Consider the following 24813-nt stretch of genomic DNA (forward strand, 5'->3'; position numbering starts at 1 on the left):
CTGAATTATCCAGCAGGGGGCAGCAATCAGCAGCCAGCTTGCCTGTAGAGTGATTTTTATTTCCGGTAAAACAGCGTCAGCTATTGGTGGAAACAGTGGTGTGTTTTGTAACTGTTACCAAACTCTTTTGTAACTGATAAATGTTTCAATTTGACGGCGATAAGCGGTGACCTGCAGTGCTGCGTGCCGGCTTTGAGTCCAGCAGGCCTTTTGGCGTACACGGAGTAAGTCACTTTAACACGAATGTATTAGTACTTAACCGGTTAATGCACGACACCGCTCCCAGCAAGGACACTTATTAAAGTTTTCCTCTTTCTTTTATTTACAACTGGGGGAAAAAGTAAGACAGCAGGCCGCCTCCAGCAGCTTCTCCCTCGGCCCTGACAGCAGAATGTCCTCGTTACCCAAAGTGACACTGTCCGGAGGTTTGGAGATCTGCCGGGTCCTGAACGGGATGTGGCAGGTGTCCGGGGCGCACGGAGCGGTGGATAAAGTCAGGGCAGGTGAACAGTAAACCCCGGGTAGCTATAACTTAAAAAAAATAGCTAGGTGTCTTGATTTTTATTTTTATTTTCGTATGCTTCATTCATTCAGTGAATTTATTAGGTACAGTTACAGTGCAGTTTAATACAATAATCCTACAATAAATGAAGCCTTCATGTAGAGTTGTACTGTTGGTCTATTTTAATTGTTCTGGGATAAATAAACAATAATAGCTAAAACGTATCTGGGCAAACTAAGGATGATAATTAAAGCTGGACTGATACACTAGAAATGATTCACACTACTCTAAGCTCCACCACGCGTCGCCTTATCTGTGCTACTTTCCTCCTTTTCTCTGCTTTCCTCTTTCCTTTCATGTCTGTAGTTGAGGCCATGCAGGAGTATGTAGATGCTGGTTTAACCACATTCGACATGGCAGACATTTACGGGCCTGCAGAGGAAATCTTTGGACAGTTTAACAGCCAGGTAAGTGTGTATATACTGAATTCAGTATTATTTACACATCGCCAAATCACCACAGCAGTTACTTCAAACCACTTTATATTGTAAGGTAAAGGCTCTAAAATATTAGAAAGAAACCCCAAGAATAAAATGACCCCATATGAGCGAGCACTTGGTGAGAGTGTGAAGGAAATCTCCCTTTGAACTGGAAGAAACTGCAGACAGAACCAGACTTTTTTGGGGTGAGGGGAAGACCATACAGTATAATAAACACCCTACAATATCAGAAAGAAACCCCAGCAATTACACAATTCCTTATGAGCAACCGCTTGACAACAATGGGAAGAAAAAAGACATTTTAATTTGAAGAAACCTCAGTTTTGCCAACCATTTGCCAGCTTTATTCAGTGTGCTGGAAGATATCAATACAGGTAAATTAAACTTGAGTGAGGAGGGATGGGGGACTCTTACTACTGTGATGTTTAAAATCTGATGTCTACACGATTGCAGTTGGAGTGATGTACCGCAGCGTGTTTGTGTGATATTAACAAGGAAAAGATGAACTACAGAGAGCAGAAAGGGTAGAGCAGGGTTCCTGATTTAGAGACAGAAACCTGTGTAATTTTCTGTCATATGCTGAGAATGACTTATTTGACAGTAAATAATGACCTTGCCTTGGGAGATCTTGACAGGACCTTGTGAAGTATTTTGTAGGAAAACACAATTACATCAGAATTTAAAGATAAGAGATAAAATGAACCTGTATTAGTCCCGCACATGGGAAAAGTTTTGTGTCACAGCAGAAAGTGGTGATATTTTTTTAGCATTGGCTATTCACAGAGGTGCAGATACTTGGTGTGCACTTTAAGACACTCCCACACTCACCAGTGCCAGTGTGTGCACTTAGGTCAGTTGATGCAATATCAGCTGATGTGTTGTGGCAGTCTGATGGTATCAGCCTTTGTCAGCCGCTCACCTGGAATAATGTACAGATGATCGGAAACCCCATATAAAGAAAACCCATCCACATATACTATTTAACTCTTCCACCCTTAATTCAGAATTAGTGTGTTCAGTCTAGCTGTAAAATGTAACCCCGCTCAGTCACTGGTGTTTTTTCAACTTTTATCTTTGTTTGATCTTTAGCTGAAGTCCAAATCCTCTGGGAGTCTCAGCCCAGCTCTGCAGGGTTTGACTAAATATGTACCAAGACCTGGACTGATGGAGCGCAAGGTGAGCCACTCAGCAATGCTCAGTCTGCTGTGCTTTTAACAGTTAGACCGGTTTTATCCACTAGAGAGCAGTGCATGTTTTTATTAAGAATCAAATCATAACCTCGCAAGTATTTCTTTTCTGTCTTTATCTCTACGAATGGCTTGAAATAGATACAGTTAGGTTTGATTATAGTATCAGTCCATAAAATCCAGCACTCAGCTTTGACATTTTTTGATGTTTCTGGGAGAAGAAATCAGCTGAACTCTCTCTGTTCTTGCAGGTGGTGGAGAAGGCGTTGCAGCGGTCCATGACTCGAATGCAGGTGGACACCCTGGACTGTGTTCAGTTTCACTGGTGGGACTATGGGGACAAGAGATATCTGGAGGCACTGGGTCACCTCTCTGACCTGCAGCAGGAAGGAGTCATACGTATGTGCGCTGTACTACTAAATGCAGAATTTATAAATGAACGGACAACATATGATTATAATATAAACTCATAAGATTTTATGAGTGACAAAAATGAATGACAAAAATTGCTTTGCACTCTGGGAAACTCTGAGGAGAACAACATAAATGTATATAAATACAAGAATTAGACTCTTTTGGTGGCTAATCAGGTTTAATATCAGTGTGCACTTTGATATAGATAGAAAAACACATACACACAGATTTGGTTTTGACTCTTAACAACAAATCTTGACTAATGTGTGTCGTTATTGCATTGCATTAAATCTTGACTACAGTACCAGAGGTGTGCTGGTTCCCAGACACACAAGTTAAGAATCTGACTATTTTTTCCTCAGGTGAGCTCGCCCTCACTAACTTTGACACACAGAGGTTGGAAGAGATCACCAGCAAAGGCATCCGCATTTCCAGCAACCAGGTAACACATCCCTCTACGTGTGAGAACACTGCTCGGATGAACAGTGCTGTTGATTTCTAACTGAGATGTAACTGAAAAGTAAAGATACTTTTATTTTTACTGCGTCACATCTGTTGTTATTGGTGTTGCTTGTTTTTCGAGATATGTTTTCAGGTATTTTAGTCCCCTCCTGAATTATCCAACAGGGGGCAGCAATCAGCAGCCAGCTTGCCTGTTAGAGTGATTTTATTTCCGGTAAAACAGCGTCAGCTATTGGTGGAAACAGTGGTGTGTTTGTGAACTGTTACCAAACTCTTTTGTAACTGATAAATGTTTCAATTTGACGGCGATTAAGCGGTGACCTGCAGTGCTGCGTGCCGGCTTTGAGTCCAGCAGGCCTTTTTGCGTACACGGAGTAAGTCACTTAACACGAATGTATTAGTACTTAACCGGTTAATGCACGACACCGCTCCCAGCAAGGACACTTATTAAAGTTTTCCTCTTTCTTTTATTTACAACTGGGGAGGAAAAGTAAGACAGCAGGCCGCCTCCAGCAGCTTCTCCCTCGGCCCCTGACAGCAGAATGTCCTCGTTACCCAAGTGACACTGTCCGAGTTGGAGATCTGCCGGGTCCTGAACGGGATGTGGCAGGTGTCCGGGGCGCACGGAGCGGTGGATAAAGTCAGGGCAGGTGAACAGTAAACCCCGGGTAGCTATAACTTAAAAAAAATAGCTAGGTTGTCTTGATTTTTATTTTATTTTCGTATGCTTCATTCATTCAGTGAATTTATTAGGTACAGTTACAGTGCAGTTTAATACAATAATCCTACAATAAATGAAGCCTTCATGTAGAGTTGTACTGTTGGTCTATTTTAATTGTTCTGGGATAAATAAACAATAATAGCTAAAACGTATCTGGGCAAACTAAGGATGATAATTAAAGCTGGACTGATACACTAGAAATGATTCACACTACTCTAAGCTCCACCACGCGTCGCCTTATCTGTGCTACTTTCCTCCTTTTCTCTGCTTTCCTCTTTCCTTTCATGTCTGTAGTTGAGGCCATGCAGGAGTATGTAGATGCTGGTTTAACCACATTCGACATGGCAGACATTTACGGGCCTGCAGAGGAAATCTTTGGACAGTTTAACAGCCAGGTAAGTGTGTATATACTGAATTCAGTATTAATCTCCCTTTGAACTGGAAGAAACTGCAGACAGAACCAGACTTTTTTGGGGTGAGGGGAAGACCATACAGTATAATAAACACCCTACAATATCAGAAAGAAACCCCAGCAATTACACAATCCCTTATGAGCAACCGCTTGACAACAATGGGAAGAAAAAAGCCATTTTAATTTGAAGAAGCCTCAGTTTTGCCAACCATTTGCCAGCTTTATTCAGTGTGCTGGAAGATATCAATACAGGTAAATTAAACTTGAGTGAGGAGGGATGGGGGACTCTTACTACTGTGATGTTTAAAATCTGATGTCTACACGATTGCAGTTGGAGTGATGTACCGCAGCGTGTTTGTGTGATATTAACAAGGAAAAGATGAACTACAGAGAGCAGGAAGAGTAGAGCAGGGTTCCTGATTTAGAGACAGAAACCTGTGTAATTTTCTGTCATATGCTGAGAATGACTTATTTGACAGTAAATAATGACCTTGCCTTGGGAGATCTTGACAGGACCTTGTGAAGTATTTTGTAGGAAAACACAATTACATCAGAATTTAAAGATAAGAGATAAAATGAACCTGTATTAGTCCCGCACATGGGAAAAGTTTTGTGTCACAGCAGAAAGTGGTGATATTTTTTTAGCATTGGCTATTCACAGAGGTGCAGATACTTGGTGTGCACTTTAAGACACTCCCACACTCACCAGTGCCAGTGTGTGCACTTAGGTCAGTTGATGCAATATCAGCTGATGTGTTGTGGCAGTCTGATGGTATCAGCCTTTGTCAGCCGCTCACCTGGAATAATGTACAGATGATCGGAAACCCCATATAAAGAAAACCCATCCACATATACTATTTAACTCTTCCACCCTTAATTCAGAATTAGTGTGTTCAGTCTAGCTGTAAAATGTAACCCCGCTCAGTCACTGGTGTTTTTTCAACTTTTATCTTTGTTTGATCTTTAGCTGAAGTCCAAATCCTCTGGGAGTCTCAGCCCAGCTCTGCAGGGTTTGACTAAATATGTACCAAGACCTGGACTGATGGAGCGCAAGGTGAGCCACTCAGCAATGCTCAGTCTGCTGTGCTTTTAACAGTTAGACCGGTTTTATCCACTAGAGAGCAGTGCATGTTTTTATTACGAAGCAAATCATAACCTCGCAAGTATTTCTTTTCTGTCTTTATCTCTACGAATGGCTTGAAATAGATACAGTTAGGTTTGATTATAGTATCAGTCCATAAAATCCAGCACTCAGCTTTGACATTTTTTGATGTTTCTGGGAGAAGAAATCAGCTGAACTCTCTCTGTTCTTGCAGGTGGTGGAGAAGGCGTTGCAGCGGTCCATGACTCGAATGCAGGTGGACACCCTGGACTGTGTTCAGTTTCACTGGTGGGACTATGGGGACAAGAGATATCTGGAGGCACTGGGTCACCTCTCTGACCTGCAGCAGGAAGGAGTCATACGTATGTGCGCTGTACTACTAAATGCACAATTTATAAATGAACGGACAACATATGATTATAATATAAACTCATAAGATTTTATGAGTGACAAAAATGAATGACAAAAAATTGCTTTGCACTCTGGGAAACTCTGAGGAGAACAACATAAATGTATATAAATACAAGAATTAGACTCTTTTGGTGGCTAATCATGGTTTAATATCAGTGTGCACTTTGATATAGATAGAAAAACACATACACACAGATTTGGTTTTGACTCTTAACAACAAATCTTGACTAATGTGTGTCGTTATTGCATTGCATTAAATCTTGACTACAGTACCAGAGGTGTGCTGGTTCCCAGACACACAAGTTAAGAATCTGACTATTTTTTCCTCAGGTGAGCTCGCCCTCACTAACTTTGACACACAGAGGTTGGAAGAGATCACCAGCAAAGGCATCCGCATTTCCAGCAACCAGGTAACACATCCCTCTACGTGTGAGAACACTGCTCCATCACATTTAGGATAGTCTTCCTCTTCTCTTTGTGTTTAATGTGGCCGTCTGTGCAGGTTCAGTACTCGGTGATTGACCAGCGACCTGCAGCCAGGATGGAGCAGTTCTGTGTCGCCAACAACATTAAGCTCCTCACTTACGGCACGCTCGGTGAGATATAACTCTTTTATTTGCATGCAGTCATCTTACATTAGCAATATTCGACTTCAGTCTCTCTTCAGTAGACGTTACTTCATCTTTAGTCGTGCGAGTTGTGCATTAATATTGTTGTGTGGGACTGTAAAATGGTGGGTTTCTGAGATGGAGTCAGATGACATGACGACACATCCTCTTTCTCTCTCCCTTGCTTTCATTTTTTCCCCTCCCACCTTCTATTTTCTGCTAACTTCCCCCCCTCTGCATCCCATCCTCCTCCTAACCACTATGGTCTCCATGTACGCCTCTTTTCCTCCATCACTTCTCCCTTCCCTTCATGTTTTCCCTACCGTTTCTTACTTATCTCCATCCTTCCGCCCCATCTGTCCTCCCTCTTCTCCCCTCTCCCCTGACACTTTTAACTCCTTCATCCGCCCCCCCTACATTTCACTTACATCCATTTTTTCTTGGTGCAGCTGGCGGTCTGCTCTCCGAACGCTATCTCAGAAAGGTGGAGCCTATATCTAGGGTGGAGCTCTACACCGCCTCCCTTTCCAAGTACAAGAACATGATCAACACTTGGGGTGGCTGGAGTCTTTTCCAAGATCTCCTCGGCACCTTGGAGACGGTAGCTAAGAGACGTAACTCCTCAATAGCCAGCGTGGCGATGCGTTACGTGCTGGACCGGCCTGCAGTGGGTGGAGTCATTGTGGGTTGCCGGCTAGGCGTCGCAGGGGCGGGGCAGCACATCAGTGACAGCCTGCGAAGCTGCAGCTCTGACCTGCAGCTGATGGCTGAAGATCTCTCCGCCATCGAAGCAGTGACACAACGCTCCAGGGACCTCATGGCGATCATCGGGGACTGTGGGGATGAGTACAGGAACTAAAGAGGGAGGGGGGGACTGACTAACTGGATGTGACAGATCGCTGCAGAGGAGGAGGAAATACGAGGGAATAGAAAGATCTCCCACAGCACATGGAAAAGAGAAAAAAAAGCAATATTTTTTGGTGTTTTTAATGAATTTTTTCTTTGACTTTTAAAACCCTCCACCCCCCAAAAAGCAACCTAAGAACCCCTTTATTTGGAATAATGTGTTTTAAGAAGCTTCTCCTTGAATGCAGTCGCACTGAGATACTCAGTTATACATTCAAGTGTCAAGTGTGTCCTTAAGCCTTAAACATTCAGAGAAATTTCTCTTTTTGTATCTCCTTAAAATAAATGTATTTTTCCATTAGCTTTAGTTAATTAAAATAAAGCTAAAGTTGCATCTTGCAATGAACATAGGACCAAAATATATGAATGTATGTAACATATTCTATTTACTCACAGGGTGTGGTGTTCAGTGATGTGTAAGGATGTAGGGTAGCCTGGAGCACTGTTGTACTAAATGAATTTAAGACAAAAGCATGTAATTAATCAAGGAGCTCTATCATTTGGACTTTATAATAAAAGATAAATACTTATTGCAAATTTAGCAGTGGAAGAAGTAACCAGGTGATGGATAACTCTGTTATTTCTTGTCAACAAAATTCATACAACTCTCGATTTTCATCAGAAATGTATGGGGAATTATGCTTATGTGTATGCACATTTTCTTTTTTCAAAATATTTTGAACGATGCTTTTGTCATGTACCTGGAAAGACTAATGACAGGGAAGACGAATACGGGAGTGCGATAATGTTATTTTATGTTTTCATCTTTTCGGTTGACTTTCTCATTTCTCTTCTTACTAAATGATCTTTTTTTCTTTCGGATGTCTATCATGTTCACGAATGTCAATGTGAAGCAATAAAAAATAAGGAAAAAAAGACAGAGTGTGCTGCTTTTGTATGAAGGATGATGAAATTCTGTGTTTGTAGTGTTTGAAGAGTTAGGGCATAATTATTGTAAAACGCCTGTGAATAATCTGTGTGTGCGCTGCATGACTGAATTTTATTTTGCATGTATTTCGCATGTGTGTTTTGAAGGTGCTCAAGAAGCAGCAATCTAATGTGACAGGAGGCGACCGCCTGTGGTCAACAGTACGACAGCGTTCCAGAGAGAAACAGCCAGCCTGTGTGCAGCCACGGCACCTACAGTGTGTGGAGAGTGTAAACATACAGCCACATACTGTACTTGCACGCACGCAGTCTGTCAGTGCGTTTCACTTTGCTCCCTCACACACCCCCAGGTGACACACTCTGTCCATCTCAAACACCAGACAGAGTCGTGCGGCGCTATAGGAGGCCAAAGGTGATGAGGTCCTGAAATTCAGTGTAGGATTGAAGTCAGGTACGAGGACGGGGAGGATCTTATTGTCTTATTAACACCAAAGCAAAACTTGCATTCAGTGTTTGTGGGTTCAAGAACTCTTTATCCAAAATAACACTTATTTATGTACTCGATTAATATTACACTGATCACAGATGTCTTCTTCAGGCATTTTAATTTTGAATCTATAGGTTAGGATACAATAAAGTGTTGGTATAAATAGGCAGTGTGTTGGAAATCACTTAAACTCAGTATTTATTTGAATAATACAGAAAGAATGTATATTATTTTTGTGTGTTTTTGAACTTTGAATTTTGAAAATTCAAAGAAAAAACTTTTGAAAACTCATTTTAAATATGATGTAAGCAAGAAGTGTGGACATGGTCATGTTCAGATTTTGAGATGTTGATTTTTATTTATTTATTTTTTATTTTGTGTCCCGTTTGGATCTTTAGCCATCAGAATTGTTGTCTTAAGGCCAAGAAAGATGCCAAGCGGATTTATTTTACCAAGTGGATCATCATGGCCTTGCCATATTGGTCCATTTGATTGACCTTTATTATAATTATGTATTTATTTTATTTTCGGTTGCTACAAATGGGACAGACATGACTGGGGGATAGGACAGGGAGAAAGAATGAAAGAAAGAGAGGGAGAGAAAGAAAACCAGAGGGGAGAAGAGACGGTGAGAAAGGGGGGAAGAAAGAAAGAAAAACAAACAAAACACCTGGATCACCTGTATGGAGAAAAAAAAAAACAGAAGAGAAAGCAAACAAAAAAAGAGCAACATAATAAAAACAGCACTATCACAATAAACTAGCTAGCAGTAGATAACAGTAGATACTAAATATTAAACGATATTGTGCAGCATGCAAGATAGACAGCGCACAATGTGCTTTGAGGCAGCAGCCAAGAAAGGTGTAGTCCGCGTCTGTGAACACCTGTGTGCACACCTGTGTGGATCAGCATGCTTGTATTCCAAAGGTTTCTCCATGTAACGATCTGCTAGGGAGTGTGGGGAGCCATAGCCCCGTCCACCAGGGTATGAAGCAGGTATGGAGGAGATCCAGGCTCCAGATATCCAGAGGCCCCAGAGTACAAGGACCAGAGGAGGACCACCAAAAGGGGGGGAGTAGAGCCCCAAACGAGAGGTCACCCAGCAGCTATGGAGCAGAGGTCAGAGGGGGTTGCAGTGGCGTGCCCGCGGGCTCGGCCAGCAGCCAGCTGTGCATTGAGATGTTTTTTTTTTCAAGTAGGCTAAATTAAATCCTTGTTGTCTGCGTGTCATCCAGTGTTAATGCTCAGTTGCTGCTTAATCTTTCTTACAATCTAAATTTCATAGTTTAATGACTTTATTACAGTTATGGGTAAATCTGAATTAAGTTTATAAAAAACGTACTTCTATATATTATATAAGCATCTAACAATATCTCATGCAACAAAAAAAACCCCAAATGTTTGACAGCCGCACTCTGATAGTTCCTTTATGCTGTGGGCTGCATTTTTCTGCCATGGTTTAGGTCCACTTAGAGGATAAACTCACCACAAATCAACAACCCCATAATAGGAGCGCTCTCTTCACCCTCATCCATAGGGCAAACGGCTTATCTAATGCTTTAAGAAGCATGAAAACATGCGACACATCCTCACGTCACATTAGATGACGCTGATGCTCCATCACTCCAGTAGTCTTGTAGAATCAACCCAAAGCTGTTCTGGGGAAACACCACATTTTTCCTTTAATCTGTCATCTTGTACATATATAAGCCAGCCAGCTTAAATCTTTCAATGGGCTGTTAAATTATTAACGCACATTAAATATAGATGATACACAGTAGCTGTGTGCTTGTGTGATCCTACAGCCAGTCACCAGAACACTTTAATTTGACTGCTTCATAATTGAAAGATTTAGTTTAAAGCAATTATTTGATTGCTTGAGGCCACAGTGACCACTATTCAGCAAATTAACGCACATACAAACTTAAACAGAAAATACATTTTCATAGCAGTAACAGCAGGGCTATTGCTAATAAAATTAATGATGGTTTTCTTGTATTAAAGTATGACAGTGATGGTAATTCACTTTAATAAAGCACTAAATCACAACAGTTTCAGAAAGACCCAGCAATTCCTGATCCCATATGAGAAGGCACTTGGTGACAGTGGGAAGGAAGAACTCCTTTTTAACAGGAAGAGGGGAAAGAGAAGCGAAAGAAGAACAAATTTAGACAGGACAGGAGTAAGACCAATACTGAGACCCTGTTTTTTTCCTCATATTATGTTTAAGACAAAGCATCATTGCAGGGCAATTTGGGAAACTGAATCAGACAGTGAGAGTTCAGACAGATGGACACAAAATCCTGCTTAGCGACATCAATCCATCTGAAATAATTGACTCTATTCCATTTATTAACCTGACATTTCTGCATTTATTGGTCACACTAGTTGGCTTGAAATACTTCACTGTGTGATTGAATTTGCCACTTGCAGATAAGAAAACAGGAGGATCTTGACTTCAAACTTAAAAGATGCTTGTGATGCCTGCTTCGTGCCATCACCGAAACCTTCAAGAAAGACCTCAGACACAAGTACCGTGAAGTAACCATCCCTTTATTGGTGTGAAACAGTCCTATCCAAGTCAAAACAGGTTAAAAACAGTCAGTGCTCAAAACAGACCAAACCAGAGTTTCTCCACACCCTGCTTTGCTCATGTCGGGTGGGACTTTACAAAGTTGTACTGGGTGCAGACGCTCATATCGCTGAGCCCAAGAAGTGAGAGGGGGTTCCACAGAAAAAACGATAAAGACTTGACGTCACTCCAAACCACGTTCACTGCTTTCACTGAGACACTACAGCAGCACCAGAACTTTCTCTGAGAGGTAGGAAGGAACTAGAGGGTGGAGGTCTGGGGATGGGTGAGTTTAAGGGGTAGGAAGTGTGTTTACTGAACTCACAAAGTGATAGGGTAAAATTCTGGGGCGGGGGTGTCAGACAACATTGATGACAGAGAGAAATCATGTTACCTTCTTTTTTTGTTTTGCTTTAAACGAATGCCTCCAATTGGTTTATGAGGAGGAGAGCGTGAGTGGGCCAGTCGTGCTATCCCTCCCCCCATGTTGGTTTACTTTGTTTGTTTGGTGCCTCCGTGGAGGTAACCGGTTAACCACGGAGTCAGTTACCATGTTGTTCCCGCTGCTGTCACTCCTGCAGCCTTCCTACTTGGCGTTGGCTGAGCTGCTGAGCATCTTACGGACCGCTTGAGCAATGCCGTCACGGTCTATGCCAAAGATTCGGAGTAGCTCGTGGGGCTTACCGCTCCGGGGCACTTGGGAGACTGCCAGGCGGTGGACGGTGAAGCCGGTCTCATTCACCACCGCCGAACACACTGCTTCACCTAGACCACCTGAGGAATCAGAATACAGAGCAGACAAGACTATCGATTAACGGGTAGTTCGTCCAAATATCAAGTTTCTAAGTTGCTCGGCATCTTTCCGAGTGTCTTTCACCCTTCTGTCATATTTAATCTATCTATACCTCCATGAGCGATTACGCTCAGCGGAGATGTAATGTGTGCTGACAGGACTGGCGCCACCCTCCCTCTGTTTTCTCACTCCTCTCCTGTCACACGTTCATCCCCTTTAGGAATGCGATCTGAAGGCTGAATATAGTCAGGTGTGTAAGTAATACATGCAGTTACTTCCTTTTTTATGCTGGCCATTAAGAGGTACCTGACGGAAAAAGTCATCGCACTTTATTGAACTAAAACATCTCTGGCCTACCTGGACAGGCCACAATCTTTAAGATTTCAAGTTGCATACAACCTATTATATATATCTGAATTTTAAAGTGTGTGCAATCAAATGGGTGCTGTCTCTTTCACAGACAGAAGTTCTCTCAAAGAAGGAAAAACAAACCGCTAAATTTAGGCTCACAGAAACACACACAGTGGCTGAGAGGAGACAAAGGAAAAAGCAAAAATTGGATGCTTGTTTTTTTTTTTTTTTGCCATGCTGGTACTGTATGTAGGTCACTGAGAGCCCAAAGGCCGGAGATGAAATTAAGAAATCCTGACAGGCTCTTCCACTTCCACCCTCTGTCCTCCCTCCCTCCCCCCAACAAACATTTTTAAAAATATCTGTTTTACCTTTTCCTTAGCGTACGCCTCTCTCTTTACCGCTACAACATGCACCTTAGTTCTCTGCGACGTTCCGTATCCCATACTTCTGTCTTTTTCCTCCCTTCCTCAGGCCCTTCTTCTCTCTCCACCTAAGAGCTTCTCCGTCTGTACACAGACGTCTGTCCTTTGCTGCTCAGGGCTTTTTTATTCATGAGTTGATACACAAGCAGCGCAGACACGCAAGCAGCTGCATAACAATCCCTCGTATGCCTGTTACTTAAATCTCTCCTGCTGCTGCCAGACTAATGTGACTTTGACCAAACAGGAATATATAACGGTCAAAAAATAATCAGCATATTTTAGATATAATAATAAATATTCTACATATAGAAGTTTTATTGCAACACCTTGCAAACGAATTTTAAATTCAGATACTCGTTTAGATTTACAAATTTCTTTTTTTCCAATTTTGTGTAGAAGGAAATATACAACTTCTTGGATTAAGTTATGTTTTTTTGTTTTAATGTATTTAGTTTTGGCTTTTAGCCTTTATTGACAGGACAGTAGAGAGGTCAGGAAACCATTAGAGAGTATACAGAGAGAGAGTCCTGCCCCTAAATTATTTTGTTGTCTTGAAATTAATTTCTGTAGACCATCTTTAATAGATTGATGTAACCATTGTGATGATACCCATTCATTTTTTAATCCTTGGCTTTGACATGTTTGCCGTTTCCATCCAACCAGCCAGCCAGCAGCCCAGGCAGTGTTGCCAGACCTTCCACTGACAAGCCTTTTCTTCCTCCAGCTCTTCTGTGGGGAAGGCGAGCAAGAGGTGTGATGTCTCTGTGTCCCGGTGTCCCCTCTCAGTAGAGCATGCCTATAACACCTCACCTGGAGATGTTCAGAAGACATCCTGAGCATCCCCGGGTGAGCGTGAGGCAGACCTGGCTGAGAAACGTACCAGACACCAGGAGCCCACACCCTATATGATCCCCACTTTATTGTCTATTTGACTTTAAATGGAACCCACCCCCCAAAAAACAAAACAAACTGAATCTCATGCTGCATTAAAAAATACACTGAACCAGTAGTTCAGACAACAAACCGATCATGAAAACTTGTACTGTGCTCCTAAATGAAGTAAGCAGCAGTCATTTTTCTTCTTCGCAGACTCCTTAGCATCGTTTTCCCAAACAGAGATGGTGCCCCCTGCTGGCTAATAGACCAGGTTTATTGCACTTGCTTTTTATTTTCAACACAGAGCTTCTGGCCATCTTTTATATACAGCATTTGTTCATTTTCACTTGGGGGCGCTGTGCAGACTCCTCACCTTCATAGTAGTGGTCCTCCACTGTGATAATGCGTCCTCTGGTGGCTCTGGCGTTGTCGATGATGGTCTTGGAGTCCAGGGGTTTGATGGTGAATGGATCGATCACACGAATGTTTATTCTCTCTGAACGGCAAAAGAGGAAGTTGAATATGAAACAGTGTCTTTAAAAATGTAATTACAAAAAGAAAAATAGTTTTTGCACTGTTTTATGTCACAGGTCAGCTTTATCTTTTTTTTCCTTATTTCTTCATACCTTTCTTCAGCATTTCAGCAGCAGCCAGAGCCTCATGGAGGGTCACTCCCGCTCCAACCACAGTCACATAATCATCATTGGTTTTATATACAACCTGTATGCGAAGGGAAACTCTACATTTGTCTTTGTTTGTTTCTACTCCAGAAGAAAATGTGCACAGAGTCTAAACAGATCAGCAAAATTAGAACAATAAACAGATTTTATTTAGAGCATAGAGCAACATTTTGATTAAAATGCAGCAACAAACCTTAGCCTGTCCGACATGGAAGTCTTCGTTGCAGTTGTAAATGATGTTGTTCTCTGGGCGGCTTGTCCGGATAAAACACAAACCCTAGAACAAATCAGAAAGCATCAAAATGAATCGCTGCTTTTAACATACATAATCTTAAGTACTTAATATTTTTCTTTCTTTTTCCCGTTATCAAAAATCATTATGAGTACCTTTGTGTTGGCGGCAAGCTCCACAGCTTTCTCAGTGGAAACACCGTCACTTGGGTAGAAGACAGTAGCTGCAGGAATGGCTCTGAACATGGCCAGATCCTCCAGACCCATCTGAGAGGGTCCATCCTCACCTAAATATGCACAAACACACACCTCAGCAACAAGAAACAGACAATGTCATTCAGTCTGCAAAGGTGGACATGCAGTGTACCTGAAGAGGAGGAGGAGAAGAAGAAAGAGGAGGGGGAGGAAGAGGTGACAGAGATTCAGTCTGCTCTGTCATCACCTCCATGACGCAGAGACAGAGAGGAAGGACAGGAGGAGTGCTGATACCAGGAGAGAATGTGAACAACACAATAACACAGAGGAAGATGAAAGCAAAGGTTTAGTATTTATGGGGTTCAAAACCAATTAAAAAAGGAAGAGATCTTCAAACCAGTGCCGCGATACTGGAACAGGAGCAACATGCAAAAACAGTAACTTCATATTTTTCACCACTACAAGTCCAATGATGATTCAGTGGGTGGATTCGATCCAAAATCAAAAGTGTCCCAAACTAAACTTGAGAAAAATATGGAATGAGAGAAACAGCGACTTCTTTCCACAGGTCCAGAATCAAAGCGGCTGTGACTGGTTTGCTCAGTGGAATCTGTCCTTTCAGTATTAACTGTGGGGTGTGAAATGATAATAAACCAAACGCTGTGCACTCTTCACAACGGTGAAGACATAACACAAAAGGGAAGATGGTAACTGACCGATGGAGACACCGCAGTGGGAGCCACAGAGGTTGATGTTACTCTCGGAGATGGCGGCCATGCGGAGCTGGTCATAAGCGCGGGTAAAGAAGGTGGCGAAGGTGCTGGCGAACACCACGTTACGGTCTCGTACAGCACAACCAATCGCCACGCTCACCTGCAGGAGATATGAGAGGCGTTAAGAAAGTAATGCAGTTCAGCATATTTTATATCTATGTTTTGTTTGTTTTTTTGCTTTAAAGAAGTTGAGCACTATATAGTTACAGTTTCCAATACACTTTGTAATTAGTGTGAATAAAGTAGAGTCTCACAGAGCTGCTAGCATAGATGCAGCATAGGTCATCACCTTTGTGAAGGTGCTACAGAGTATACTGAATATTACGTTGCATTACGATGATGCATTTCTTCATTAAGAAAACTGGTGAAAATTGTTTCCTGGAAGGATCCAAGAAATGGTTGATAATGATCAGGAATGGTAAACATTGGACGTTTGACGTTAAGGCTCCTCGAAGGACATCAAAAACATCTGGTAAGCAAACTGTGCCCCAATGGAAAATAAAAGATAAGTGGAAAAACCTTATACAAAACACTTTGTGTACATGTAATAGCTTCAGTCAGGTGCTGATGGACGTCTTTTACCACTCTATACTTCAGCGTTTGAATCTTAAGTCTATTTTGTTTTAGTAACGTGCTGGCCTTCTCATACTTCTTCACACTTTAGCTTCACCTGTGAAACTTTCTCCAGCTCTCTTGCTGTGAACCATCCTCACCATATTTTGCTCTGCAATGTAGCATTCCACGTAACGGTTGGGGTGTTCATTTTTAAAGAGCTCAGAGAAGGTGGAGTTCTTGGTGTCTCCATCCAGAACCACCACACGCTCGTTGTAACGCCCCAGCTTGGCCAGAGCTATGCCGTACGCCTTCCTTGTAGCGATCTGATCACACGGGGAGAAAACAGATTCAATAAAGTACGCTCGGCTCAAGTTTTTATTTAAAAAAATAGAAAAAAGATTTTATTTACTTCTTTGATCTAATGTTATGAACAGGTAAAAATGACTTTTAAAGACAAGTGAGGGTGGATTGTCTGCTACCACTGATCCTACCTTATCTCCAGGTTTGTAGCTGGGTGCACTCGGCATGCGGATGTTGCGGAGGCTAACAGGGGATGTGTCCTCATTGGGGGGAGCAGGATAGAGGCGCTTGTTGCAGCTGATGATACGGTTCTGCAGCTCCTTGATCACGCTCTCTGCCATGTCCTTGGGCAGGGGTTTACCATGCCAGCCCATTTTATCCTCAGCCGCTGAAAGACACAGACGCGCCTAAGTATCTGCTGAGCATCTATTCTTTTGACCAACAGAAGCAAGTGATCTTTCAAACACCTAATCAAAGTTTAACATTTAAATATTTTGATCTATCCATCTTCTTCTTGTTGTCACAAGACCCTCAAGGTAGGGTACACCCCGGATAGGTCAGCACTGGGCTAATCATGCGTGAACCCAACATAAAAATGCAATTTATTTATTTAGGGAAAAACACACTGCTGAAGTCTTAAAGACTCACAAAAATTGCATCGCTTTGCATTGCATTGCATCTTCGACAGATGTTCAGCAGGTTTTGGGTCACTTCAGAACACTGGGTCTTTTCGGCTGAGTGATTTGGTTCATTATCCTGTCAGAGAATCCATAAGCTACCTGATGCTGGGCAGCACATTTGGCTCATGCCGCCATAGTCTTGAAATTTCATGACTCATCAATACACATTTTGACAAATTACAAATGATTTGTTTTCAGCGGTGGTGTCCTCCTCGGTCAACTTTCATTAAAACCACTTTAGCTCAGACAGCGAAGAACGGTGTTACCTGACACTGACGTACCTTGACCTTTTAAATGTGTTAATTTTCAGTACATTTCTATTTATTGTTACTTTTGTCAGTTTCAAGTTATTTAAGCGACCATTGTTCAGTTTTCTTTCTTTAACGGAACCAATTTGTCCACGTCTTGCAAGCGTATGCCCTCCACATTCATGCGGGTGCACATGCTGTCACACTCATAACAATGTTCCACACCAGTGGGTAACATCAGCCTGTAGCAGAGGTCAAGGGTTAAGGCCAAGAGGCCACAGGGTTGCAACAACACTGAAGATTTCTGGTCCACTCTTCTGTACACAAAGACCCTCTTATAACAACCGTCTCTTTCTCCCCAACAAACACATGCGGTCGGTCGCACACACTCCAACTTAGCTTATCACAACACAAGTACAATAGGCTGTTGTAGGGAGTGTATCCTACACATTCTGAGGGATTATGGAGCAGCAGCAGCTAAAGCACCGAAGCGCTACCTGGATTATGGCCTCTGTGCACTCACAGTGGGTGCTTGGGGCAGTTCAGAAAACTTCAGACAGATCTAATATTCCCAGTCAGATGCCACATTTTACCCAGTCTTTAAAAAAAAAAGGATTTTAGAGCACTTTTTAAAAACATCTTAAATGTTAAACCTTGCAGTAAAACTTAACAATTTATCTGCATGCTTTAAGGAATGATTAAACAACCTTTATTTATTCAGTAGGAAGAGGAAACTGGCGCTCATTACAGTACAAAATACTGATATTTGAGCACTCTGAACCACTGTCTGCATAGTTGCTATACCTGGGATGCCCTTGCCCTTGATGGTCTTGGCGATAATGGCAAGTGGCTGGTGGCGTGGTTGACTCAGCACCTTACACAACTCCTCCACACTGTGGCCATCTACTATGATGGCGTGCCAGCTGGGGAAACAGACAAGTCAAACATTACATGTGCTTATGCTCGAGTCAAAATATAAAAAACTAATTTTGAGCAGCAAATCTTACATATTAATTAAAGAACAAGTGCATCTTATTTTATAAATAAATGACTGAAGCTGAGTTTGTTTAACGGTTCTTGGAATGACTCCTTAAGCAGCTACTGAAGCACTAAATAACCCACTCAGATAGTTTTTGACTTCCCCCCTGGCTCACCCAAAGGACTCGCAGCGCCGCTGGTATTTCTCCACATGGTGCTGCAGGGGAGTCGGGTCACTCTGACCCAGTCGGTTAATGTCCAAGATGGCTACCAAGTTGTCTAGCTGGTAGTATGAGGCGAAGGCCATGGCCTCCCACACCGAGCCTTCTGACAGCTCTCCGTCACCCAACAGGCAGAACACCCGATAGCTACAAACAGAGACGGGAAAAGAGAAATTAGTTATTTTTCATATCAGCTCCATTTTCCTGTCCTTTCACGTCCTCCCATCATCTGATGCCCCCCTATGGTGGCATGATGTCACAGCTGACCATGACACCTAAACACACAGACAGACAAAAACAGATCCCTCCCCCAATCCTTATCCCCACCACGCTGTGATCATCCTCAGTAGCTGCTTCTGTGGCGTAACAACTCCTGACAGCTTTCCAGTCAAATAGACACGTTCTCATTAAAACTGGGAGATAGGCCGAGACACGGCGAATTACACCACGCATTCCAACTCCGACCACAGAGGAAAAAAAACCCCAAAAAACCACACGACACACAAAGAAAGGAAGAAGAGGGGAATTCCACAGAGGTGGGACTGGAGAGAAAAGAGGTAGAGACTTTAGATTGAAGGGAAAGGACAACGGAAAAACCAATAAAGCGTATAAACGGATAGTATTCAAATTTAAATTCAAACACAACAACAGTTAGTTCAAGGTGCTTTATATTGTAAGGTAAAGACCCTACAGTAAAACAAAGAAAGAAAGAGCAAAAAGCTGTTTATTAACCTTGATGAAATGTTAATGTTAATCTTTGAACATAACCGAATCACATACTATTCTGTAGTGCATCTTTCCTTGAAATTATGTAATCAACTGTCTGTATGTTTATTTCTCAGTTAACACGAGATAGATTGTTGTGAATTACACAACATCAGGGAGGTGGTCTGCATTTCCAAACTAAGGCTGAAATATGACAATGACCCAAAACAAACAGCCTCAAGAGTCCTCAAACAGGGGGTCAAAAATGTAAAACTCAGTGATAAAAGCTCCAGGTGGTGATCATCGAAACATATTCTAAGACACACATATCCGCTCGAGTTCACAGTAGTCTGCAAGTAATATAACTGGTCCAACTACAGGAGTAATCCCTTTATTCCTGTAGTTGGACTCCCTTAGAAGGTGTGTGTGTTACACCTTCCTTCATCCAGTGTTTGTAGGTGTGAATAACAGACTTAGACAAGGTGATACCTCTCACACACATGCTTTCCTTACTTGATCCTGCAGGTTATTGTGTGAGAGTATCCACAAGTGGCATTGATGCAGTTGCTATTCAAAGGTTCTGGGCTCAGATCATATTATGAAACCAGTGATGCAGCCGGCAGCCAGTAGTTGTTGTTACGTGTGTTGTTACTGCATGCACCATGCAAACACGCATGGTCCATGCATTATTATTGTCTGAATGCACAGTGGAGCCCAGGTAGATAGCAGCACAATATAAGATTTCATCATTTTTTTAAGAGGTGGTGAGGGAAATGGGTGAGGCAGGGAGATGAGGGAGAACTGTGCTTTTGCGTGTGTGATTATTAGAGCAGAAATAATTGAGTGCACATAGAATGCAAAGAGAGTGAGAGAGATATGAAGGACAGCCAACACAGAGTGCAAGTGCCGCACTCCCTGCAAAACAGCAAAAAAAAAAAAAACCCAAAGCTGCCTTTCAAGCAATCACATTCTGCTCGGCTCGCAATCAAATGTACCAAATATCATCCTGAAAGTCAGGTTTCAGCTCGGATGCGTAAAAAAAAGAAATAGAAAATCATAACAAATTTTGAAAACGGGAATCCAGCATGCTACAGGCTACACGGCTCTAAACATCTATTGTCAGACAGAAACGGCCGGGTATTTTCCAGACCACGCAAGAACAAAGGAGACAAACGTGGAGCGAGTTCAATCAGCTGAAATTCAGCTGAGTAGGAGCTGCATTGCTGTCAAAACACTGAGATGAAACTACATTTGAATTGTGAAGAATAATGTTGAAAGAAATTAAAATTAAAAATAGTACACTGTTTTAACAAACATAAAACTTTTTATATGCATTCAACTCTGAGCTCACTGCCACTGATTTCATCCAGCCCCATTAATCCTGATGTGAAGGTAAAACAGGATGAAGGTCGCCTCTCATAAGCTCTAAGTGACTGCCTAAATGTCAGCACAGACCAAGCCTGTCAGAGAGCGTTTTATTCCCAAGCTCCAGGCAGAAATGTCACATGTCTGTGCAGCTCGCTGCAGCGTACATTATGTCATGCATAATTTCATACAGTCCATCTTAATGTGTGCAGATGCATACTGGGCTGCTGCACTTCTGCAGAAATGTGCACGCCCCCCACCAAAATGATTGTGTTTATACGCGTGATTGTGACTTTGTTTGTGTTACCTGGCCTTGTCAAAGTATTTTCCAGTGTAAGCCATTCCACACGCGGCTCCCAGCCCCTGACCAAGAGATCCCGTGGCCACATCCACAAACTGCTGCTTCTGCATCCACGCACACATAAAAAAGATGTACATTACTCACTCCAGCTCGAGCTAAGCAAGCAACAGCAGATGGATTGTTTTTCATTTCTAAATGGATCATAAAAGCAGCAGCAGTGAAACTGTTGGAACAGCAGCTATGGTCTGGATCTTACAGTGCGCCAATTTCTGGGTTAATGTGGACAAAGTGTCACTGATGTTTGCAGCAGACGACAAAGCATCTCTGTCACACAGGCGCAGCGTTGTCTCGCTGTCTCTGCCTACAGATGCTTTGCTGTTATCTGTGGAAGCGTGTCCACGTCTCGTGTGCAGCAAGGATACTGTAATGTTCTTATTCACAAACACTTGTCCATAAACTATGCAGTATTTAACAGAAAAGTCGGAAAGCATAGCATATATAAGATTTTACTTAACTTTTCAATATATCTCACTCTGTTCGTGTGTGTTTAGTGCAGTGTGAGACGTATCAACTTCAGTGTGAAAACACGACAAATACTTCTCTCTCAACTCCAAAGAAAGCATGAAAGGAAACCATGAAAGGCAGCATAAAGGTTTTAAAATATTCCTGATTCATGGTAGTGACTCTCAAAGCCTTAAACTTCTTGCAGGTTTCAATGTTGCCTCACCGGCACAGGGTGTCCCTCCAGGATTGAGTCGACCTTGCGGAGGTTGAGAAGCTCATTCTCCTTCAGGTAGCCCGTCTCTGCCCACACAGCATACAGCACCGGGGCTGCGTGACCCTGAGGAGGCAAAGTTTTCAGAGCTCATTGATCAGATAACTGAACAGAGGGAACACAGATGACTGCACTAATTTTGTAGCATTGTAATATATATGCTAGAGCCTTATATGAGTGAGTTATTTAGACACATGCTATATCAAAATCATATATATATATACACTAGAGCACATGCATATTATTTGACTCAGTTCAACCTCCCTCTGTGTGTTGATGCTTTTGAAAATGTCTTCAACCATTATGGATGTGTGCGCATTACCTTAGAGAGGACAAACCGGTCATTGTTGGGGTTACGTGGGTCTTCGGGTCGGTATTTCATGGAATGAAAGAAAAGCACGGACATGATCTCTGCCACGCTGCTGCATGATGTGGGGTGACTGCAACAAAATAGGTGCAGAGGCAAAATGACATTAGAAATTGAGTTTAACTGTCCGGTTCATCCCGTCAGTGCACATTCAGTGGGTTAATTAAAGCCAGACCATCAGTATTTGGGGAGTTATGTAAGGCCACACTATCATCAAGGTCACACAACAGTAAGCACATATACAATAGCTCCTACACTGCTCCTTCAGTCCTCTGGGCGCACATAGTACAAACCATTCAATGTGTAACTCACTAACTGTTAAAATCATGACCATTTAACACAAAATAAGTCAGAAGATTGTTTTTCTTGTATGTTATTCTCAACGTCATTTTCCAAGCGGCATGCCAAAAATACCTCACTAAAGCTTCTTTTTTTTAAATACCCTGAAATGAAAAATGTAATGAGATAATTAAAAAGAAAGAAAGAAAGAAAAAAAGAACAAGGAAAAGGGTGAGTGATTGGTGCAGTACACGTTATATATATATATAAAAAAAGTCTGTAAGTGTTTGATGTCTTTAAGCTAAAAAGGGAATTCGAACCAAAAGTGATGAATGGATTTGGAAGCATCTCCACTGGAAAGAGAGGAGCTTCATGTTGGAAGCAAATCATTGAAGAACAACATGAACCGAGAACAAAAGAAAAGAAACGATTTATTTATTTCTCGATAAAAAAAAAAAAAAAAGAGTCACCAATAATGAAAAGTCCGATTTATTTTCCAGGTCATTGTATTTTCTATCATGACAGCATATTTGTCATCGCGATTTAGAAAGTGCACACTGGACGTTGTTATTCGCTTTTGCCTCTTAACCGTTTCCGTCGGGTCACGCAGGCGCTGCAGAAGCATGTTTGCGCACTGAGCGGCTCTCTGCTCTGCTGCCGCACAACACATCGACCCATGAGCCGTAGCAATGGCCACATAAAGCAACTGTCCGGCGTGAGTTGTATGTGTGTGTTGCGTAAGTGATCTCGGAGGACAAGAGGAATGGAACACCAGTGCACCTGCAGCAAGCTCGATCCCCTTCAAAATAATAAACATGTTTTATTATTTTGAAGGGGCACAACATATTATTAAATACATTAAGACTATATTTTCGGTCAGGATATTGCTCGCAGCATGTATGTATACGTATGTACATGAACTTGCCCAACCGCCCTTGCTTTTGCGTAAATTGCGCACAGACTCTGGTATAAAACTAACTATACGCACAGATAAACAACTCAAATGCTTAAAAAAGTTTAGGCACGTCACACACAGAGACAGATTTTCATATGGTGCATCTACAATATTTTAAACACACAGTTTGACTATTTTACACGTTAAAACAGACGTTACTGTGTTCTGCGACCAGTTCATCTGTAATTACGATGCGCTTCCCTGAAGCAGGTCCTCATAAATGAAAGAAATCACACATCGATATTTAAACGGATAAAAACGACGTGCATAAAACCACGTTTTCTGCTGTCACGCGTCTCCTGCTCGGTTTAACCATCTTACCCGCTGCCCGCTGCAGTTGTCGCCTTGATGGAGTTGATCCGGAGTCGGGTGGCGATGTTCCTGAGCGCCTGCACCGTCTGCTGGTCCGGTTTATGATAGTCCTCCATCTGGCCGGTGAACCGAAGAGAAGCACACTCACTCACACGCAAGCCGGTAAAATAGAGTTAAAAGAGTTAAAAGTTCCCCCCGGTCTACTGTTCTGAGAATAAAGGCGAGGAGAGCGCAGCGGACGATGGCAGGGGTTAAAAAGAGATAACGCTGTTTAACCACAGAGACAGAGGGCGGGAGGGAGGGGGCGTGTTTGCAAGCGAAGCCTATGAATATGGCTAATCTAGGGCCAAACGAAGCCAGCAGTTAGTCCAAACTGTCGCATGAACCGACAGTAGGAAGGCTTTGGACTAAAACCAAGGCCACACGCGCGGGTGAACGCTCACAGCAAGCCGGCACACAGACTCTGATCAGGGACGCTCAGGTTCAGCATATCCACGCTCTGTAATAACAGACAGCGACTATGCAAACCAAAACAATGCGTGCAAAAAAGTGGGAGCACATTATATATGAAATATATATTATAATATAAAATAAGTGATGCACATCGAGATCAGTTTACACTGACAGATTTTTGTATTCGTCATTTTTTAAACAGCGGGAAAGTTTTATTTATTTATCGTATAGTCGCACTGAGGAGTTTCATCTCATGCATCCATACAGGCTGCAAAATGCGTTCACACCGCTCTATAAATAGACCCCAATGCTCTCATTTTATACAAATGGACTTTCCTTGTAGCTGCAGCATTGCTGTCCACATTCTTACACAGCTTCGACCAACATCACCACTAAGCCCATACATTCAATGCACTTGACATTTGAACAGGAGCTTAAGGCGCTGACATTTGGGCTCGTGTTGTGATGATACTATGAAGTTAATAAAAAATGAAGCTCTTTCAGTAATGTGTGACTGATGCCACGTGTAAAGACTGAAGAACCGTATAACACCTCTTTAAGAAAGAGCAGTGGGCTTTTTCGGGTCATGATCAGAGGAGAGGGTATTCTGGTGTAAAAGATTTACAGAATGAAGACTGAAGAGATCACCACCCAGTTCCTAATGAAGGAGACATACAAGCATTCAGGTAAGGTCTGCACAACGTTTGATTTAGTGTGACAGTTTTCCTCCCCCCCCCCAATTTCCCTCTTTGGTGTTCTTGAAGAATCTTCCCTTTTGTTGCCTGCAGATGATCTGGTAAGTAAAAGAGAAAAAGCGAGCCGT

The 24813-nt window shown here is 42.3% G+C and overlaps 3 protein-coding genes across 3 annotated transcripts; 2 read left to right on the top strand and 1 right to left on the bottom strand.

The window, feature by feature from the left end:
- The first annotated feature begins 45 nt into the window (after positions 1-45).
- LOC120744041 (uncharacterized oxidoreductase At1g06690, chloroplastic-like) lies at positions 46-3105 on the top strand. Its single transcript, XM_040048158.1, has 6 exons — positions 46-224; positions 332-503; positions 869-969; positions 2092-2178; positions 2441-2588; positions 2966-3105. Exons 2-6 carry the CDS (start codon positions 392-394, stop codon positions 3103-3105), a joined length of 588 nt encoding a protein of 195 aa, XP_039904092.1. The 5' UTR covers positions 46-224; positions 332-391.
- Positions 3106-3188: 83 nt separating this feature from the next.
- On the top strand, positions 3189-7287 carry LOC120744042 (uncharacterized oxidoreductase At1g06690, chloroplastic-like). The gene is made up of 9 exons (XM_040048159.1): positions 3189-3198; positions 3393-3439; positions 3604-3715; positions 4081-4181; positions 5166-5252; positions 5515-5662; positions 6042-6121; positions 6214-6307; positions 6769-7287. Exons 1-9 carry the CDS (start codon positions 3189-3191, stop codon positions 7176-7178), a joined length of 1089 nt encoding a protein of 362 aa, XP_039904093.1. The 3' UTR covers positions 7179-7287.
- A 3845-nt stretch (positions 7288-11132) lies between these two features.
- On the bottom strand, positions 11133-23806 carry LOC120743883 (transketolase-like). The gene is made up of 14 exons (XM_040047862.1): positions 23547-23806; positions 21947-22064; positions 21577-21690; positions 20856-20953; positions 18434-18625; positions 18084-18202; positions 16543-16739; positions 16210-16374; positions 15440-15596; positions 14685-14815; positions 14491-14574; positions 14244-14337; positions 13991-14113; positions 11133-11946 (listed from the first exon to the last, which is right to left on the bottom strand). The coding sequence occupies exons 1-14, from the start codon at positions 23651-23653 to the stop codon at positions 11759-11761; spliced, it is 1887 nt and encodes a 628-aa protein (XP_039903796.1). The 5' UTR covers positions 23654-23806; the 3' UTR covers positions 11133-11758.
- Between the last annotated feature and the right edge of the window lie 1007 nt (positions 23807-24813).

This window comes from Simochromis diagramma, unplaced genomic scaffold (genome assembly GCF_900408965.1).
Source record: "Simochromis diagramma unplaced genomic scaffold, fSimDia1.1 OVJJ01000387.1, whole genome shotgun sequence".
NCBI lineage: Eukaryota > Metazoa > Chordata > Actinopteri > Cichliformes > Cichlidae > Simochromis > Simochromis diagramma.